The sequence below is a fragment of the Osmerus eperlanus genome, chromosome 27, assembly GCF_963692335.1.
Source record: "Osmerus eperlanus chromosome 27, fOsmEpe2.1, whole genome shotgun sequence".
NCBI lineage: Eukaryota > Metazoa > Chordata > Actinopteri > Osmeriformes > Osmeridae > Osmerus > Osmerus eperlanus.
The window spans coordinates 296,624-314,630 of NC_085044.1; the positions used below are offsets into that span (position 1 = coordinate 296,624).

At 48.2% G+C, this 18,007-nt stretch overlaps 2 protein-coding genes across 2 annotated transcripts; one reads left to right on the top strand and one right to left on the bottom strand.

Moving 5' to 3' along the window:
- emsy (EMSY transcriptional repressor, BRCA2 interacting) lies at positions 1 to 10,687 on the bottom strand. Its single transcript, XM_062452991.1, has 20 exons — positions 10,230 to 10,687; positions 9,598 to 9,708; positions 9,379 to 9,478; positions 9,208 to 9,282; positions 8,907 to 9,082; positions 8,409 to 8,567; positions 7,957 to 8,240; positions 7,578 to 7,818; positions 6,954 to 7,151; positions 6,585 to 6,734; positions 5,873 to 6,046; positions 5,626 to 5,762; positions 5,214 to 5,402; positions 4,824 to 4,980; positions 4,619 to 4,750; positions 3,360 to 3,512; positions 2,479 to 2,671; positions 1,075 to 1,849; positions 460 to 810; positions 1 to 324 (listed from the first exon to the last, which is right to left on the bottom strand). The coding sequence occupies exons 2-20, from the start codon at positions 9,701 to 9,703 to the stop codon at positions 118 to 120; spliced, it is 3,957 nt and encodes a 1,318-aa protein (XP_062308975.1). The 5' UTR covers positions 9,704 to 9,708; positions 10,230 to 10,687; the 3' UTR covers positions 1 to 117.
- A 2,741-nt stretch (positions 10,688 to 13,428) lies between these two features.
- klhl35 (kelch-like family member 35) lies at positions 13,429 to 17,312 on the top strand. Its single transcript, XM_062453747.1, has 6 exons — positions 13,429 to 14,405; positions 14,517 to 14,701; positions 15,005 to 15,123; positions 15,279 to 15,467; positions 15,899 to 16,087; positions 16,295 to 17,312. Exons 1-6 carry the CDS (start codon positions 13,579 to 13,581, stop codon positions 16,493 to 16,495), a joined length of 1,710 nt encoding a protein of 569 aa, XP_062309731.1. The 5' UTR covers positions 13,429 to 13,578; the 3' UTR covers positions 16,496 to 17,312.
- The last annotated feature ends 695 nt before the right edge of the window (positions 17,313 to 18,007 follow it).

Genomic DNA, 18,007 nt, shown 5'->3' on the forward strand with positions numbered 1-18,007 from the left:
CAGGGTCACTGGGGGGGGGGGGGAAGTGAGGCAGGGTCACTGGGGGGGGGGAAGTGAGGCAGGGTCACTGGGGGGAGGGAGTGGTCACTGAGACTGGTCACTGGGGGGAGGGAGTGGTCACTGAGACTGGTCGGCCACACCCTCCTGGTTGGGGCTGATGGCCGCCGCCTCCTCCACGCTGCTGTCCACCTCCATGCTGTCCACCTCCATGCTGTCCTCTTCCAGACGCTGGCTGGTGTAGTCAGAGATCTGGAGGAAGCCGCTGGGCTCCACCACCACATTGGACTGGCTGGAGTCTGGCATGATGGAGAACTGGGGAATCACCTGGGGGAGACGAGAGCTGTTACTCTGCTGTTACACAGCAGGGAGGGGAGAGGGGGGCTGTTCATGTAACAAGGAAAGTTTTAGGCATCCCTATTAACTACAAGATGGTTATTACTCATCATGTATTAAAAGTACCTCTATGACATCCAGGGTGTCTCTGCTCTTAGGGGTGTCGCTGCTCTGGAGGCGGGACAGCTGCGGAGGTCTGGAGGGGGGCAGGGAGCTGCTGATCAGGGGGCTGGAGCCCAGGCCCTCTGGCCCCCCGGCCAGGGCCCCCCCGTAGGGGCTGCAGTCGCTGGAGGAGTCCACCAGCATGGGCTCTGCGCTGGGGTCGATCTCTGCCTCCATCATGGAGATCTTCAGGATGTCGGACGGCTTATCGGACGGCTTGGCCTCCGGCCTCCGGGCCTCAGCGCTGCAAACAGGAGCCGTCTGGAGGCCAAACGTGATCTTAGTCACACTAGCACCCTGCGTGATGATAGGAGGCTGGAGGGAGGGAGGGAGATGGGGACAGAGAGAGACAAGGAGAAGATGGAGTCTAGTTGATCAATGTCAAATAGAACAGGACTCTATTTGATACATACAGAAGCTATGAGCAGTGTTCATGCAGTCTAACTGTGGGACAACCTAACAGGTCAGTGCTAAGGCAGATGTCCAATGTGTTTCCAGGTGTGCTTGTGTATCTCTTCTGTGACGTCACAGTCTGACGTCAACACAACAATCCTCCGTGTGAACGGAGGGAGCGCTCACCTGACAGGAGAGAGGCAGCTTGTCAGAGGCCACAGGGTGGTGCGCCTGCAAGGGTGGGGGCTGGGACAGCTGGGTGTGGAGGGGCCTGTGGTGGGAGGTGGGGGCCTGCTGCAGCCTGGGGAGCTGGGGGGTTACCAGGGGCTTGGAGGGGGCAGGGGGGCCGGGGGCCTGGGGGGTCACCAGGGGCTTGGAGGGGGCAGGGGGGCCGGGGGCCTGGGGGGTCACCAGGGGCTTGGAGGGGGCAGGGGGGCCGGGGGCCTGGGGGGTCACCAGGGGCTTGGAGGGGGCAGGGGGGCCGGGGGCCTGGGGGGTCACCAGGGGCTTGGAGGGGGCCTGGGGGGTTAGCAGGAGCTTGGAGGGGGCCTGGGGGGTTAGCAGGGGCTTGGAGGGGGCCGTGGGGGCCTGGGACACCCCCGGGGCCAACACAGATGACTTCTCCTTCAGGCTCAGTCCCAGAGGGAGGGGGCTGGGCGGGGGGGGTTCCTGGATCAGGGGGGGGCTCTTACCCAGAGAGGGGGAGGTGGAGGAGGGGGAGGGCTGGGGCTTGCTCTGGGCTGGAGGGGCTGGGATCTGGGTGGAGTGTGGGGTGTGTCTGCTGGCGTCCGGCTGGGCCTGGTGTGTGCTGCTGGAGTGGAGCCCCTGCAAGACTGGGCTGGACCGGTAGAAGAGGCCTGTCTGGGGGTCCAGGGTGTCTCCCTCCAGCCCGCCCTCCTCCTGGGGGACCTCCGCATGCTTCGACACCTGAAAGGGAGCACACTTTATTTCCGTGTCACATTTTTACACAATCGAGAAAAGTATTTGGAGAAAAGAAAGTATGTAATTGTGAGTACAATCTCCCTCAACTACACAATACCTGTCATGAGGACTTAAATAACCAAAACTATGAATAGACACAGTAGGGGTGGGAATCTTTTGGTATCTCACGATTCGATTCAATTCTTGGGTTCACGATTCGATTAAAAAGCGATTCACGATTAAAAAATACATAAATAAAAAATTACCAAAAATATATATAGATTTTTGAAATTTGTGAATCGATATGAATCACTAGAAGACTGAATCGCGATTCAAATGCTAATCGATTTCCCCCCCACCCCTAATACACAGCATATCCCTGAGTGCAGAGCACTAGTTACCCATGCATTGTCATTTACATCAAATCGATGTACTCTAGAAGAGTAAGATCTGAGTGGCGAGTTATAATATTGGCTATATATAATGATATAATTATGAATGCACTTGTTAAGGTCACAGCTTGTCTACAGACAGGAGAGGAAGCTTCATGCTACTGGAGAGGGTGGTGGTTCTGCCCCCTGCCAGCCCCTACCAGCTGGACCAGGTGTGCCAGCCCCTACCAGCTGGACCAGGTGTGCCAGCCCCTACCAGCTGGACCAGGTGTGTGACGGTGATGGAGGAGGAGGGAACAGACTTGACCACCAGGGGGGCGTGGCTGTTGCTGTAAGAGGGCACCCCCTGCTGGTCTCTCCCCCCCCTGCTGGTCTCCCCCCCCTGCTGCCCTGCCGGAGGACCAGCCCTGCTGCCCTGCCGGAGGACCAGCCCTGCTGCCCTGCCGGAGGACCAGCCCTGCTCACCTTGCCTGCAGGAGGAGGAGATTAAGCGTGTTTCAGAGCAGTACTGTGCTTCAGAGTAGTAAAAACATCAACGTTCAAAATGAATTTACTACAACTGTGCTATTTTTATGTGCCATGATCAGTACTGATGACATGGCACAAAGACATAGCTTTTAGGGTTGTGTTGGAATGTGGAACACAGGGATGCACAGTTTATGGTACACACTATCAAACTGTGTGTGTCTGTGGCTTGATTATCTCACAAACTTTGGACTGTATGTGGTAGAAATGCTGCAGTGATTAGGACCCATGGACCTGTAGAGCAGAGTAGTTTGGATGCTCGAGAAATAAATACAAATGCATTCGGTGAGTCAGGTGGCTGAGAGGTGAGGGAATCGGGCTAGTAATCCGAAGGTTGCCAGTTCGATTCCCGGTCATGCCAACTGATGTTGTGTCCTTGGGCAAGGCACTTCACCCTACTTGCCTCAGGGGAATGTCCCTGTACTTACTGTAAGTCACTCTGGATAAGAGCGTCTGCTAAATGACTAAAATGTAAAATGTAAATGTAAATTCGCCGCCATGTTGGCACTAAGTGATGGAGCAAGGGAGCACTCCCTCCACACTAGCACACCACCTCGTCTGGTGCTTTCACTAAAGTATCTCATCCAAACTCACACTGCCCTAGTGTTTGCTAATTAGAGAGGACAGTTGTACCAGCTGTGGTGAAGTCCAGGCGGAGCTCAGAGGAGGAGCAGGACGGCCCTGGTGGCTCTGACGGCTTCTTCTCCTGGGCAGTGTGAAGAGGCATCACCATCTGACACAGGTCTATGATGTGCTGCCTCGGGTTAGCGTCACTCTTCTCCTTGACTGGACAGTAAACACACAAATATACATTCAACTGAACACACTGAAATCATCTTGAGCACATCTCAGCTGTATGAAGCACGAGCAGCTTTGTAAAATAGTGTCGGAGATGGTTAATACTCCTTGACAAGTTCTGTTGCTGCTTTCTGATGACGTTTATGGCTACATTTAAAATCAAAACATATTGATAATTTAATAATTGTTAAAATGTTTGTTTTCTACTTCCTAATAGGTTTTCAGTGATATATGAATTTATATCTGATGCTAAATGAGGTCTTCTTATGAACATGTTTATCAGTGTTGCCGATGTGCCCCCTTCATTCCCAAACACCAAGGAACTAAATTAGGAGACAATTCATTTGCAAACTGTTAGTTAAACATTAAACTGTTGGTTTCTTTAAAACTAAATCTGGGTGATCCCAGGGATATGTGAATATTTGATCTATTAACTAGTGGCATATGTCCGATTTATCGCATGACTCGTTGGCAGAGGAAAGCTGTTGCTGCTCTTATGGTTCTTCCCATTGGCACTTATTTTCTTTTCACAATGTATGCTTCATGTTTGGCTACCTGCAATGTTTGGGGATATCTTGTTGTTATGATCAGTGACCTATGCACTTTTGTAAAGCTCTCTCTTGGGAGTCAGGTGGCTGAGCGGTTAGAGAACCAGCGACCAGAAGGTCGCTGGTTCGATTCCCGGCCGTGCCACATGACGTTGTGTCCTTGGGCAAGGCACTTCACCCTACTTGCCTCGGGGGAATGTCCCTGTACTTACTGTAAGTCGCTCTGGATAAGTCTGCTAAATGACTAAATGTAAATGTAAGTCACTTTGGATAAAAGCGTCTGCTAAATGAATAAATGTAAATGTATCAAACATTGTCTACTTGTTTTCATTTGATAACAAACACTGGTGAAACCTGAAGTCAGATCAGATCAGTTTAACATATACAAAGTGTGTATCTGCTAAATGACCAGCAGCTGCTGAAGTGGAAAACCCCTAAGTTCTTCACTGAACACACAGGCCCTCTTAATGACAGGCTGACGTCACCTGGGCTGCAGGTAACAAGAACAACAAAAGAGCGGTGGTTTCCAATGGAGACGATGCCCACCTGTGGTCTGCTGCACCTCCCTGCCACCTGACACTTCCTGGTAGATGATAGTGGGACTGGACTCCACCAACACCTCCTGCTCCGCCCACTCCTGCCCCCTGGAGGAGATCAGGTGCACTACAGGCTGGGACTCTGAGGAAGGAGGATGACACACATATCGTACCAATCTGATGACTCTCACAGTGTGCTGGTGAACCCTTCTTACCAAGAGGCCCGCTGTGGGCCAAGCCCTCAGGGGGAGAACTCCCCCTGTCCTCATCCTTCAGCGCCCCCTCCTGGCCGGGGTCTGTGGAGCGGGAAGCCTGCTGCCTGGCCTCGCTCACCAGTGCTGCCTGGAACACGGGCTTGGGCTTGATCAGCACCTGCAGCACAGCCAGACCTGTCACCATGACTACTGTAGTCCAGGAGTCACCACACCATGACAACAGTAGTCCAGGAACATTGGAATTTTGTTTTTCAAGAGATAGTCTACACAGCAGAAGACATATCTTTTGGTCAAGACAACAATAATAAAATATTATTTACAATAAGCTACATAATAAATGGAAAATGTTGATCATGTTGTTCAGATGTTCTGAGACGTCTGGGGGCTGACCTGGGTCTTGCCCTGCTGGCCGTACACGATCTTGGTGGGGATGATCTTGGTGGTGGTGGAGGGCTGAGCCCCAGGGCCCGGCCCGGCGGCCCCAGGGCCCAGGGCTTTTGGCTGGGTCACAATCATCTTGGTGATGGGTCTGGAGGCGGTGATGATGGCCGGCTTGGCCCCCTGGAGAGTCTTCTCTCCCTGAAACAGAGAGGGCTTCTGTGCAGGTCAGACACAGAGCAAACACCAAGCTGATGGCAAACATGAGAACTTGAGCAGACTTGAGACACAAGGAAGAATATACTCCTGGATACCTTCTTTAAATAACTATATTTTGGAACCTGGGTCCCACTGATTTGGGATTTGGTCCAGACTAAATACCCCTGACAAACACCCTTTAGAACATATAATAAAATATACTGACCCCAGCATTCAAGAGCGTTGTGACAACGTTCTTGCCTGGCAGGCCCTGGATGGTGGTTCCCTTGCCCGTAGTCTTCTGCACCACGATCACGTTCGGCTTGGAGGTCATAGGAATGGTGGTGATCTTGGTTGTTGTACCTGAAGAATGAAAAAGTTCAGTTTATAACAGCAGCTAACAACTCCAGAGGTACAGATCCAGCCTGGGCCTCCAGCCTGGGCCTCGCCCCAGCCCCGGCCCGGCGACCCACCAGACACCATGCTGCTGCTGAGGATCTTGCCCCCCAGCGTGGCCAGGGACTTGGGCACCACGGTGATGATGCTGCCGCTGGTGGTCTTCACATACGTGGCTCCGCCCGGGGAGGTCGTCACGCGAGCCCCGATGGTGGGGGTCACGCTGGGCCTGGAGTAGGTGGCCTGGGAACCTGCACAGAAACACCATGTTTCAATGTAACTGAGCAGAAACACCATGTTTCAATGTAACTGAGCAAAAAGGAAAACGACTGCAGGGTAAAGTACTACCTGTGGGCTGGGATACCAGCTTGGAGATATGACCCTACCTGTTAGAGCAGCATGGTGATATGACCCTACCTGGTAGAGCAGCATGGTGATATGACCCTACCTGGTAGAGCAGCATGGTGATATGACCCTACCTGGTAGAGCAGCATGGTGATATGACCCTACCTGTTAGAGCAGCATGGTGATATGACCCTACCTGTTAGAGCAGCATGGTGATATGACCCTACCTGGTAGAGCAGCATGGTGATATGACCCTACCTGGTAGAGCAGCATGGTGATATGACCCTACCTGGTAGAGCAGCATGGTGATATGACCCTACCTGGTAGAGCAGCATGGTGATATGACCCTACCTGGTAGAGCAGCATGGTGATATGACCCTACCTGGTAGAGCAGCATGGTGATATGACCCTACCTGGTAGAGCAGCATGGTGATATGACCCTACCTGTGGGCTGGGAGACTAGCTTGGTGGTCATGATGGCCCCGTTGCTACTGACGACCATGATAGGGGAGGAGTTGCTGCTGGGCATGGCTGCAGACGAGGGCTTGGGCAGGATCTTACTGGGCTGGATCTGCTGGGTGATGATCTTCACTCCTGAGGGAACACCACAAACAGACATCAGAGAACAAATGGTTGACTCAAAACATTTGAAGTCTGAAATCCTGACACTTCAAGAACAGGGAAAAGCATACATGAAACATAACATTCAAAATAATCCATTGATAATTGATGGTGTGACCAGAGGTAGTGTTTTCCAATACAAGGTAGTCTTTAATGAACCAGCAAGTTTGAGTTCATGCCAACCATGCTTACCCGACTCCTGCTTGTTCTGGATGGAGGGCTTGGACCCAGGGGGCGTGGTCTGGGTCTGGCCCAAGGAGGAGCCCCCGGCCAGGGACGCCTGTTGGGCCTGCTTGGGGAACTGGGCGAGGATCTGGGTGGGGGAGCCCATGAGGGTCTTGGGGGAGGGAAGTCTGGCTGAGGCTACCCTGACCCCAGCAGCCGAGCCACCTGGAGAACACAGCCGCCTAGCTGTTTACACACACACACAGCCTCCTGTGTGTACCACACACACACACACACACACACACAGCCTCCTGTGTGTACCACACACACACACACACACGCACACACACAGCCTCCTGTGTGTACCACACACACACACGCACACACACACAGCCTCCTGTGTGTACTACACACACACACACACACACACAGCCTCCTGTGTGTACCACACACACACACACACGCACACACACACAGCCTCCTGTGTGTACTACACACACACACACACACTCCTGTATATACTACATTCACAACTTACCCTTATATCAGTACAATCAAACCAAACAATATTTACATACTGCAGAACTACTGTACCACACCATTACCTCAGACGCATCCTTTTATGTTGGAGAAAAAGAAAAAAAAAAGTACCATGAGCAATGGTTGACATGACAACCGAGGGGCTAGAGGTGACCATGGTGGTCACGGCGACCGTGTTTGGGGAGGAGGAGGGGGCGGAGCTGGCTGGGATGACCACGGTCTGCTTCTGGCTGGCAGAAGTCAGCATGGAGGTGGACACCAGCTTGGATACGGCCGCGTAGTTGTGGGAGTGAGACTTGGAGAGAATGTTGGGCACAAAGTTGGAGCTTGGAGAGGTCGTCACTATGATTACCTGAAGAAACAAAAAAGAAAAAACAGAAGAAGTCGCTAGAGAATCCTAAACAACTTCCATTACCATACACTCTGTCATAACATTCATTTATCACAGTATTTGCAGGTTGTGTCCAGGGAGACAGCTGTGTGCTGTTACCTTCTGTGTGGTGGTGTTGGTGGTCTGGGTGGTGGGCTTGGTGAAGGTCTGGGTGGTGGGCTTGGTGAAGGTGATCTTCACCGGGGACATGTGGGGGGGCAGGGAGCTGGCGATGCTCTGCATGATGTTGCTGATCTTGGGGGCGCCGCTCACAGGCACGCTGATGGTCTTGGAGAGGGGCGGGGTCACCCTGGCCGTCTCCTTCAGCACCACAGGGGTGGAGCTGGACGAGTTAGTCCGCCTGCGCTTGCGAGGTTTCTCCTCCTCGTCAGAGCAGCTCACACCTGAAAGCAGACAGGAGACACGTTAACGACAGTTCTGAACTCACCTGACCCTGACACAGGGTCCAGACACACATAAACAACAGGTTTAAATTCACTGATCTGTATTGTTACACAGGGTTTACTTAGACTCTTTCCTGGCTAAAATCACAAGGTTTCAGTTGGACCTACTCTTCACGTAGACTGTGCTGCCGCTGGGCAGCACCACCACGTTGGAGGCGGGGCTGGCCGGCCGCGAGGCTTTCACCGTGCCTCCTGCTAGGCCAGCACCCCCTCCCGAGGTGCTGGTGGGGGTGGACGTCGTACTTGTGTAGGAGTAGCAAACAACCACTGCAACATTACAGAGCACATGTTAACCTCCAGGGAAGGCGTTCCCCAAGCCGTCAGCTCAGGGTGTAGGGCTAGGGTGTAGGGTTAGGCACCACGCCGTCAGCTCAGGGTGTAGGGCTAGGGTGTAGGGTTAGGCACCACGCCGTCAGCTCAGGGTGTAGGGCTAGGGTGTAGGGTTAGGCACCATGCCGTCAGCTCAGGGTGTAGAGTTAGGGTGTAGGGTTAGGCACCATGCCGTCAGCTCAGGGTGTAGGGCTAGGGTGTAGGGTTAGGCACCATGCCGTCAGCTCAGGGTGTAGAGTTAGGGTGTAGGGTTAGTGAAGCTTCACATGAGCTTACCTTCTTTGTTGCCCGTTTCTGCAGGCATCAAGAGAGAGGCATTCTGATTGGCTGAGGCATTGGCCACCGCATTGGCTGTGACAGTAAATGCCGTCTGGGGGACCAATCGGGGCATGAGCGGGACAAGGCGCCGGCCCTCGATAGACCACTCAGACGAGCTGTTGGGCCCAGACATGCTGTGAAACACAGACGGGAGTTACACTTTCATACATCAACACATGAAGTACTGTCAGTCTTTACCACCATGTATAATGAACACGTCATGTGACCCTGCTGAGGTGAGATGCGTCAGGTTGCTCACTGATAGGCGATAGTGGTGAGGCGCTCATCGTTCACTGCCCTCCTGACCTCCGCGCGATGCCTCTCCGTTGAGATGCTGTGGATGACCAGAGGATTTTAGTTCAACTGAATAAAACAATGACATCTCAATGCAGCCCAATGTTACCAATGCAGAATGAGTGGCAACAGAAACCTGAGAACTTTGGTGAGCTCTCCAAGAAGATCCTTCTTGTCCTTAGTGAGGTCTCCTTGAGCTCTCAGAGCACTGATTACTCCAGCATACGCCTCCAACTCTGAAAACACATTCAAGGGTTTCCAAGAGGATCGAACACAATACTTACTGATCCATACAATGCAGGGTTAACATTACAAGACAGTTGAACTCTTGCACATGAAGAGGATCAGATCATACCCAGCTTCCTAAGGATCCTTTTACACTCGTCTCTGCCCAGGTCCACCAGTGTGGGCCACAACACAGGCATGCTGCAGGCCAGCATGGGCTTGTCCTGCTGGATCATCAACACTGAGGAGAGATGGAGGAATCTGCATGACCAAAATGTGGTATTACTTACATCAGTTTAACATACAAAACTTTACATGGGCTTGCAAGTAATAGGGTCGTCTCTTGATAGATACTATTTTGACTGGAAGTAATCAAGATACTGTTTAACTGCATATTATGTCCAGGCCCACATAATTGGTTTTAAGGTTAAACTAACTGTAGAAAATACTACATTTGAATATCTTTCATTTCATAGTTGTGTTATCGTTGTAAAAAAAACATGTGTATGATTAAGTTTACCCTGTGATTTCCTCTGATAATTTTAATTATTTAGCAACGACTTTTCACTACCTTATTTCAGTCATTAACTGGCAGCACATCGTTTTCAAAACTAGCCGGCCAACTCTTATTTGTTAATGAATTCATGGCTGTTGAGGTCTAATATAACAACATTTTACTAAAAGTATCTAATGTTACAACAAAACGTTTCAAATTGCGCAGACTTCAGAAAATGGGAGTGAGCTAGTTAGCTAGCTACCTACCTAACGATGGCTTGCTACCTTCTATTCAGCAGGAGATGCTAGTTTCCTCTCTCACCATACGGTAAAGAAGAGCGTGCAATGACGTTATCACAGTCCTGAACGTCTGAACGAATATTTCCTCACATGTTAGCGAATCCAAAGACTGCTGGGCAAAACCAAATACAAGAAATTATCTGTTTTCAACACAATAAACACTGAACCCTCTTAGACCTTCAATTCCGCCATGATTAATCGAAGCCAAAACACTTGGGCCTAAATTTAAGCTGGCGAAAGATAAGCCTGCGCATTATAAAAAAATATTATACGAATTCTATCCTGACACATCTCATATATTGAAGCTGTCATCACAACTTCTAATTAATGTAATCGCCTAATATAACAATTAATATGATTTCTACATATACACCTATAAACGATTGTTACTACGGGCGGCAGTGTGTTTGTCAGTCTTTGCAAGACCCCTTGACGTCACTGTTGACGTTCTTTGTACACTGGGGTCTGACTGCTGATTATTTTACTTTGGTTACGATTGCAAGTAACTTTGGGCACGAAATACATGTCTGTCGAATTTCAGCGCATACACACCTCGTTCTACCTAATAAGGGGATGATTAAATGATCACTTTAACCTAAACTCATTTAAGGAGGAAAAGAATACCTACCAAGCGCCAATTCGCAATATCTGCATGCATGTTTTTTTGTGCTCGAGCTGCTAGGGCCTTCTCCATACAGCGAGTTTACCGAATAAAACAACTCGCTTTATGAAACAGGCCAATGGTCGTCGCCAAAAAATAAAGTGATGTTGACGCAACTGTCAGGGCCAGCTGGATGTAAAAAACATTGGTAGTAGTCCTACCTCAAAAGTAGCCTAATTGAAATAAAATAACTATCAACCAAGCCAAAAGAGTTGAAAAGTTAGGGTTAGTTTGGAGTGAGGAAAAGGGTTCACATAGATGTAGGCTACTTCCATCTACCAATAATGATTTGTGTTTCTGTGTAGGGTCTACAATCTGATATTGTATAAAGTTGCATGTTGGCAGGTGTCTTGCCAAGGTTAAGCGTTATGTTGTTTTCTTTTGCATTATATTTTTATGCTTTTAGGTGAAGCACTTAGAATTTCCTTGTTGTTGAAATGTGCTATACAAATAAACTTGCCTTGCCTTGTTTGGATGTGCTGAAAAGTAAATAGCCTACTTCTGTAAACATAAAGGCTTCGCTTTCTCTCCAGTCTCAGACTCTCCAGTATGTGGACAAACAAATTAGTCCTACTTACATCCCATATCTGCCACTTTGTATGATTATTATACTGTAGTTGAAGTAAAGTTAATATTAAACCACCTTTCCTCATAAAATGCAAGTGTGTCATTAGAACAGGAACGGTTTCCAAGCAGGAAACGTAGGCTGCGTGTTTCCAAGCAGGAAGCGTCCGTTTTCAGTTGTAAAGCAGGATCACAGAAAAAAATAACCGTTTCTCAAATATCCACATGGATGCAGTGTTTAATCTTGTCCAAAAGAGGGTGCCACTATGATGTCTGAAGACTATCGAGGCCACTTTCACGATCCTAGCTGTGTCGAATGGTCCTTACCTGGTAATCGTATACCTAGCTCCTCCTCTTTATTCCACCCGCATACAGGTATGTATAGTATTTTCTCTAATAGTTTTTATCGTATGCAGGTATAATAGTTAGGGGGCAGTGAGTTAAGTAGTTCATACTGAAAGGCAGAACACTAAGCATTCCGTCTGATGAGGACTTCATACTTCCACCGTGCTTAAACTATCGTATTGCTCGTTGAAGTGAAGGTTGGTCAACTATATATATTTTTCATAGGGTATTATCATTAAGTACTACAGCGCAATCTCTTTTCAACAACTTTTAGATACTTTTTAAATTTAGTCATTTAAAATAGCATCAATAGAAACGACTTGAGCCTAAATACTTGGGCGCTTTTGCATATTCACGTTAGCAATTTACATGGATAAACATGAACAATAGCGTTTAGTCAAGTTCGAGTCATACGAGGATAATCTAGAAAGATATTTTCTTAAAAACATATTTAAAAAAAGAACAGATCCAACGGCTTGTTGAAGAGTAAGCGCTTAAAGGGTTATGACTGGTAAGCAGTGCAGGGGCAGCGATGGAGAATCCAGTTGTATTTGTGCTGTAATGTGTGGGTGCATATAGTCATTGTGTTGTTAATGAGCCTCCTTTGATAATCAGTCAATTATGGATTCTTCAAACTGTACTATGCTTCCTATAAACCGTATCTTAGATACATCCTAAATAACAATGGTTGTTATCCATGTTTTCACATACTCGTAATATCCACATTTTCATAACCTGAATAGCCTATTTTAGAGAACTTTTTTCATTTCCATAAAATGTTTTTGTTGCATCCTTTTGGAAACATTTAGCCTACAGTATAGACTATTGTGATGAGTCGGCCAACATTTACATTTATTCATTTAGCAGACGATTTTATCCAAAGCGACTTCCAAGAGAGAGCTTTACAAAAGTGCATAGGTCAATGATCATAAACAACGAGATAGCCTCAAAATCATTGCGGGTAGCCAAAACATGAAGCATACATTGTGAAAAGCAAATAAGTGCCAATGGGAAGAAACATAAGAGCACGTAGTTAAACAAGTTACAATTAAACAACATGAACCTCAAAAGTGCAAGAGTATACCTGTAGGATAGCAAGCAACAGTAATATAATTTACAGTGAGTACAAGTAGTTAAATAAGTCACAACCAGTGTTGGGGGAAGTTACTCAAAAAAGTAATATATTAGTTATTACTTATTATTGTTCAGTAAGAGTAGTGTGATTAAGTTACATTATTACTTTCTGTACAAAGTTATATTATTACTTATTATATTACTTTTACTATTACTTTTAATAGTAGCGAGTTTGACTTTGTAAAAAAATGTGCAAGAACATAGGCTACAGATGCAAAATACTGTTTCTTTAAAGAAGAACGTTTATTTCAAACAATATTAAACATAAAAAAGGCTTATAAATTCAAAAATAATAATATACTTAATAAATTATACTATGTAAGCAGCCACTTGTGGAAACATGTCTCCATCTCTCTGAAGGGTTAAAGTGGATCCTTCACTAGCTTCCAGCTTTGTTTCTCTGTGGACACTTTCAAGGTGTTTTTTTAAGCTAAACTAACATCAGATCCAGAAAATCTTTCTTAAGTACCGTTGTACTCCCGGAACAAGTGCGTCTTGTTCCTTGTTCCAACACTATCTGACTAGTTGTTTCATTTTGCAGTTTGCACAACAAGGTCAACATTTCCTTGTTGAGCCACAGAAGCTACAGCTCCCCCTTTGTTCCTGGGTACGATGGGGAACCCTGCTGAGCAGAAGAGGGTGGAGCGGGACTTCTACGAGGGCCCGCGCCACGCAGAACACATCCTGCAGGTGCTCAACTCCTACCGCAAGAGTGGCACCTTCACGGACGTGGTCCTGCAGGTGGAGGGAGGGGAGTTCCCCTGCCACCGTGCCACCCTCAGCGCCTCCAGCCTCTACTTCCGCTCCATGTTCCAGGGGCCGTTTCTTGAGAGTAGCCAGGCGGTCGTACACATGCAGGGCATCACTGCTGTCACCATGGAGACCCTCCTCAACTTCATGTACGAGGGGAAGGCGGCGCTGTGCGAGGAGAACGTCACGACCGTCTACCAAGCTGCAGACCTCCTGAATGTGGATGTGCTGAGGAGGGCTTGCGTTGTCTTCCTGGAGGAGCTGCTTGACTGTTCCAACTGTCTGGGCATCCTGGACTTTGCCAGGTGCTTCTCCCTGACCCAGCTGGCCGGCCAGTGCCAGACTCTGCTGTTCAGAAGCTTCGCTGAGGTGTGCAAGCACGAGGAGTTCCTGATTCTCGCCAAAGACCGCGTGGTGGAGCTTGTTGAGCTGCCTGTGTGCCGGGAGGAGGTTGTGCTGGAGGCTGTGCTGAGGTGGGTCCAGCATGACCCCAGAGAGAGGAAGGGAGCCCTGAGAGAGCTGCTGGAGCTGGTGCATCTGCCCCTGGTGGACCCAGTCTTCCTCCTCAACACCGTGGAGGACAACGAGCTGGTGATGGACTGCCGGGAGTGCCGACGGCTGGTGCTGCAGGCTAGAAGGTTCCAGGTTCTGGGGAAGGAAGGAGACTCAGCCAGGCCCAGGCCCAGAAGGTTAGTCTGCATCTCTAGGTTACACAGAACAACGGTTTCCTATCAGAAAAGAGGATTCTGCTGTGGTGAAGACTTGGTAGTGTGTTTGAACAATGAGCTGTCTGTGTTCAGGGTGCTGGGCGTAGCAGAAATGATTGTGCTGATCGGGGGCACCAACAAGAACGGTTTCCAGAGGCTGTCGTTTACAGAGAAACACAACCCCCACACCAAGCAGTGGACGCCAGGTGCCTCCATGCCTGGTTACGCAAAGACAGAGTTTGCCACCTGTGAGCTACAGAATGACATTTATATATCAGGTAATGACAGTTACATCGCTTGGGTCTTTCTACTATAAGAGGTTTGGAAATACCTTTTAATCTATAAGTGACAGAATCTAAAGCTACATGAAGCATACTAGTGTAGCGTGTGGAACTAACGCTAATCACTGTCAAGGGAAAAAAACAAGTGTAACTTTATAGGATATTACATTTGTCTTGTATGCTGGTGGAAATGCTTCACAAAGCTTATTTTACAAAGCTCCGTTTAGACCCTCCCAACAAATATTGGCCAAAAAAGGATGAGATTACATTTTCCTAGTTTGATGTTGTGTGTCTCTGCAGGCGGGCAGCTGAACAGCTCAGACGTTTGGCGTTACATGTCCCAGCTGGACCACTGGCTCCGGGTCGCCCCCCTGGCCCAGGGCAGGCGGCTCCACGCCATGGCCTCCCTGCTAGGGAAGGTGAGCGCCTTTACCACGCATCCACTGGTGCTCCAAAAACACCTCAGTACTCAACACTGCACAGCCTCACGAGCAGTTACTATCTACTGTGGACCATGTGGCTCTGTCGGTCAGTGACCAGTGTGGTTGTGTTTGTTTAACCATAACCGTTGCAGCTGTATGTGGTTGGAGGCATCAGTGGAATGGGGCTGTTGTCAGGTGTGGAGGTCTACAGCAGCTATGACAACCAGTGGAAGGAAGTGGCTCCGCTGCCTCTTCCTGTGAGCGGTGCGGCGGCGGCGGGCTGCGGCGGGAAGGTCTACGTCATCGGGGGCGCCGTTAGCAACGGCTGCAACACCAGCGAGGTGAGGATCAGGAAGGAGAACCTACTTAACACAAACATGATCTGAATGGTAAACCATTGATCATGACTTCATACACTAGGTTCAGCCTACTGGCACATGATAGTCAAGGAAATATGTTGACTACATTCCTATGTAACACAAGATCTGCAATTGGATCAAATTAATTTCCATTTCTTAAACTAGGTTTTTCCTCATATTTCAATTAGCCTCTGTGATCATTGAAACTGTACCATCCCTTACACACACAAGGGGAAAAAACAACATTTAATTTTCATACAGACTTTGGAATTGGGCTCATTCCACAACTAAAATCTACATTTGGAAGCTGTATTGTTTTGTAAACAGACTGGCACTTTTTGCAAGGTAATGAAATGTAGTTGTGCAAGCCACGTGCCTTTAGTGCCTTGTGTGTCTGTTGTTGTGTGTAACAGGTGCAGTGCTACGACCCTGAGGAGGACAGCTGGGTGTTTGTTGCTTGCTGCCCGTTCTCTCAGACAGGTCTGAGTGCAGCCGTGCTCGACAGCACCATCTATGTAGCAGGAGGACAGATGGACAAAATATACAGCTACACCCCAAAGACCAACACTTGGAGAGCAGTATCTGATGTTTCAATGAAACTGGTAGGCTGCATTAACAAAGTTACTCCAGCTAGATCCTAAAGTATTTTTGCAATTTAATCTTTCATCTGTTGGTTAGATCATAGGGACGTGTCTGATCATATCGCAAACCTGATCCTGATAAGGAAGTTCTCTGGTATTCAGGTTCCTAAGAACCTTCCAGCTGACTCCTCTGCTGTGTGTGTGTGGGTGTGTGTGTGTGTGTGACAGGAGGGCTGTGGCCTGACAGTGTGTGAGGGGAAGGTGTATATCCTCGGAGGGAGGGGGGAGCGGGCCGCTGCCTCTCACAGCATCTGGTCTTTCTGCCCCGCGAGCGGAGAGCTGACGGAGGATCTGGCCATGCCGCGCAGCACCAGCTACCTCGGCTGTGCCACCGTCACCCAGCGGCTGCCCCAGAGCGGCCTCTGCTAGCCTGACCAGTCAGTCAGCCTGTTGCCATGGAATACTGTGAACATGATTAAAAAAGTATTTATGTGATTATACTATAGCTCAGCACAAACATACTGTTTCACTTTGTGTCTGTGTAGGTTGTAATTAATGGTGATATTTAAGTAAGCAGGTATACAGTGGTTAAACGTTCCTGTCAGTCAGACTAGGGAATGAAGAGGATGTGAAGCTCTTCAGGCATGAGCTGATGCACACACAGGTGATACTATGAAAGCAAATGTATTCCTGTAAATCTTGCTTTTACCGTCCCAATCTAACCAGTTTTGATGGGGTGCTGAGACAAGGAAACAAAAGCACTTCCAGTGAAGTACGCGTGTGGGTGCAGAAGCATGACCTCATCATTCACCTCAACAGAGATACACAGAAGTGCAGTATACCGATCATTTAATGTAGCATTAGTCAGTATAATATTACATGAGTTGTTTCATTTGTTATTTACTGAACCATAAACTGAAAAGAAAAAATGTAAACCAGAACAATTATTTGTGTATTAGGGTGTATACATTGTTGGACTGTTTTCATAGTGAATAGTTTTCATAGTTTGAAATATTGTTCTGCAAAAAACACTGGAATCATATTTTCAGGTGAAATCCTATTATCTGAACTGTATAAAGCAACACTGTGAAATAACTGAACTATTCTGTTCCTCAAACAATGATTTAGACGTAGATGTTCTAAGAGTAGCAAGGGAGAATGGTGGTTTTGTAATTTTATTATTGTCTTTAATTAATAAAGCTGTTTGTGCAACTTTGAACATAATAAATAACTTACATTGCCTCTATGGAGCATTTTATAGCGCTCATTCATAAATGAGCCTTTATTCATCTGAGAATGAATGAAATTCCTTATTACTAACCAGGCATGCAAACAGGTCAGGGGTAAAAAAAAAGGTGAGAAGGATAATGCGAACCCCCGACCCTCTAGGGGGGTCCGGGGGCATGCTCCCCCGGAAGAAAATGTATTACATTTTAAAGTTAAACGCATAAATCTGGTGCACTTTGAGAGCAAAACCGTAAGCTTGCTTTCCGACGGGCATTTCGTTCTGCAGTTCAGCAGTGTTCAACTTCAGTTCGGTTCAGATGTCGACGGACTGCTCAGTGTTGCAGACTTAAAAAAAAAAAGCTCTCCCCACTCTGCCTCTGATTGGCTTTGAGGTTTAGGCATTAGGAGTGACAATTGGTTCCAGAGCCAGTTGTAAAGTTGCGAAACACGGGTAAAATGCTGTGTTGGCCACGGCCACGACCCCCCCCCACACAAATATTTTCTCATCGGAATCACGTAGGTTACCCATTTCGGTTTCAAAAAGGTGAGTTTGCATGCCTGACTAACACCTTCTACTAAAGGTAGACTAATCCCCCACTAGTGTTGGAGTAGGCAGGTGCAGATCACAGTAGAAACCAGACACCTCTGCATGTTAGACCTGTAGTCCTGAGTGCCATGCTGTTGGTAACTTTGGTAACCCGAACTAGAACAAAT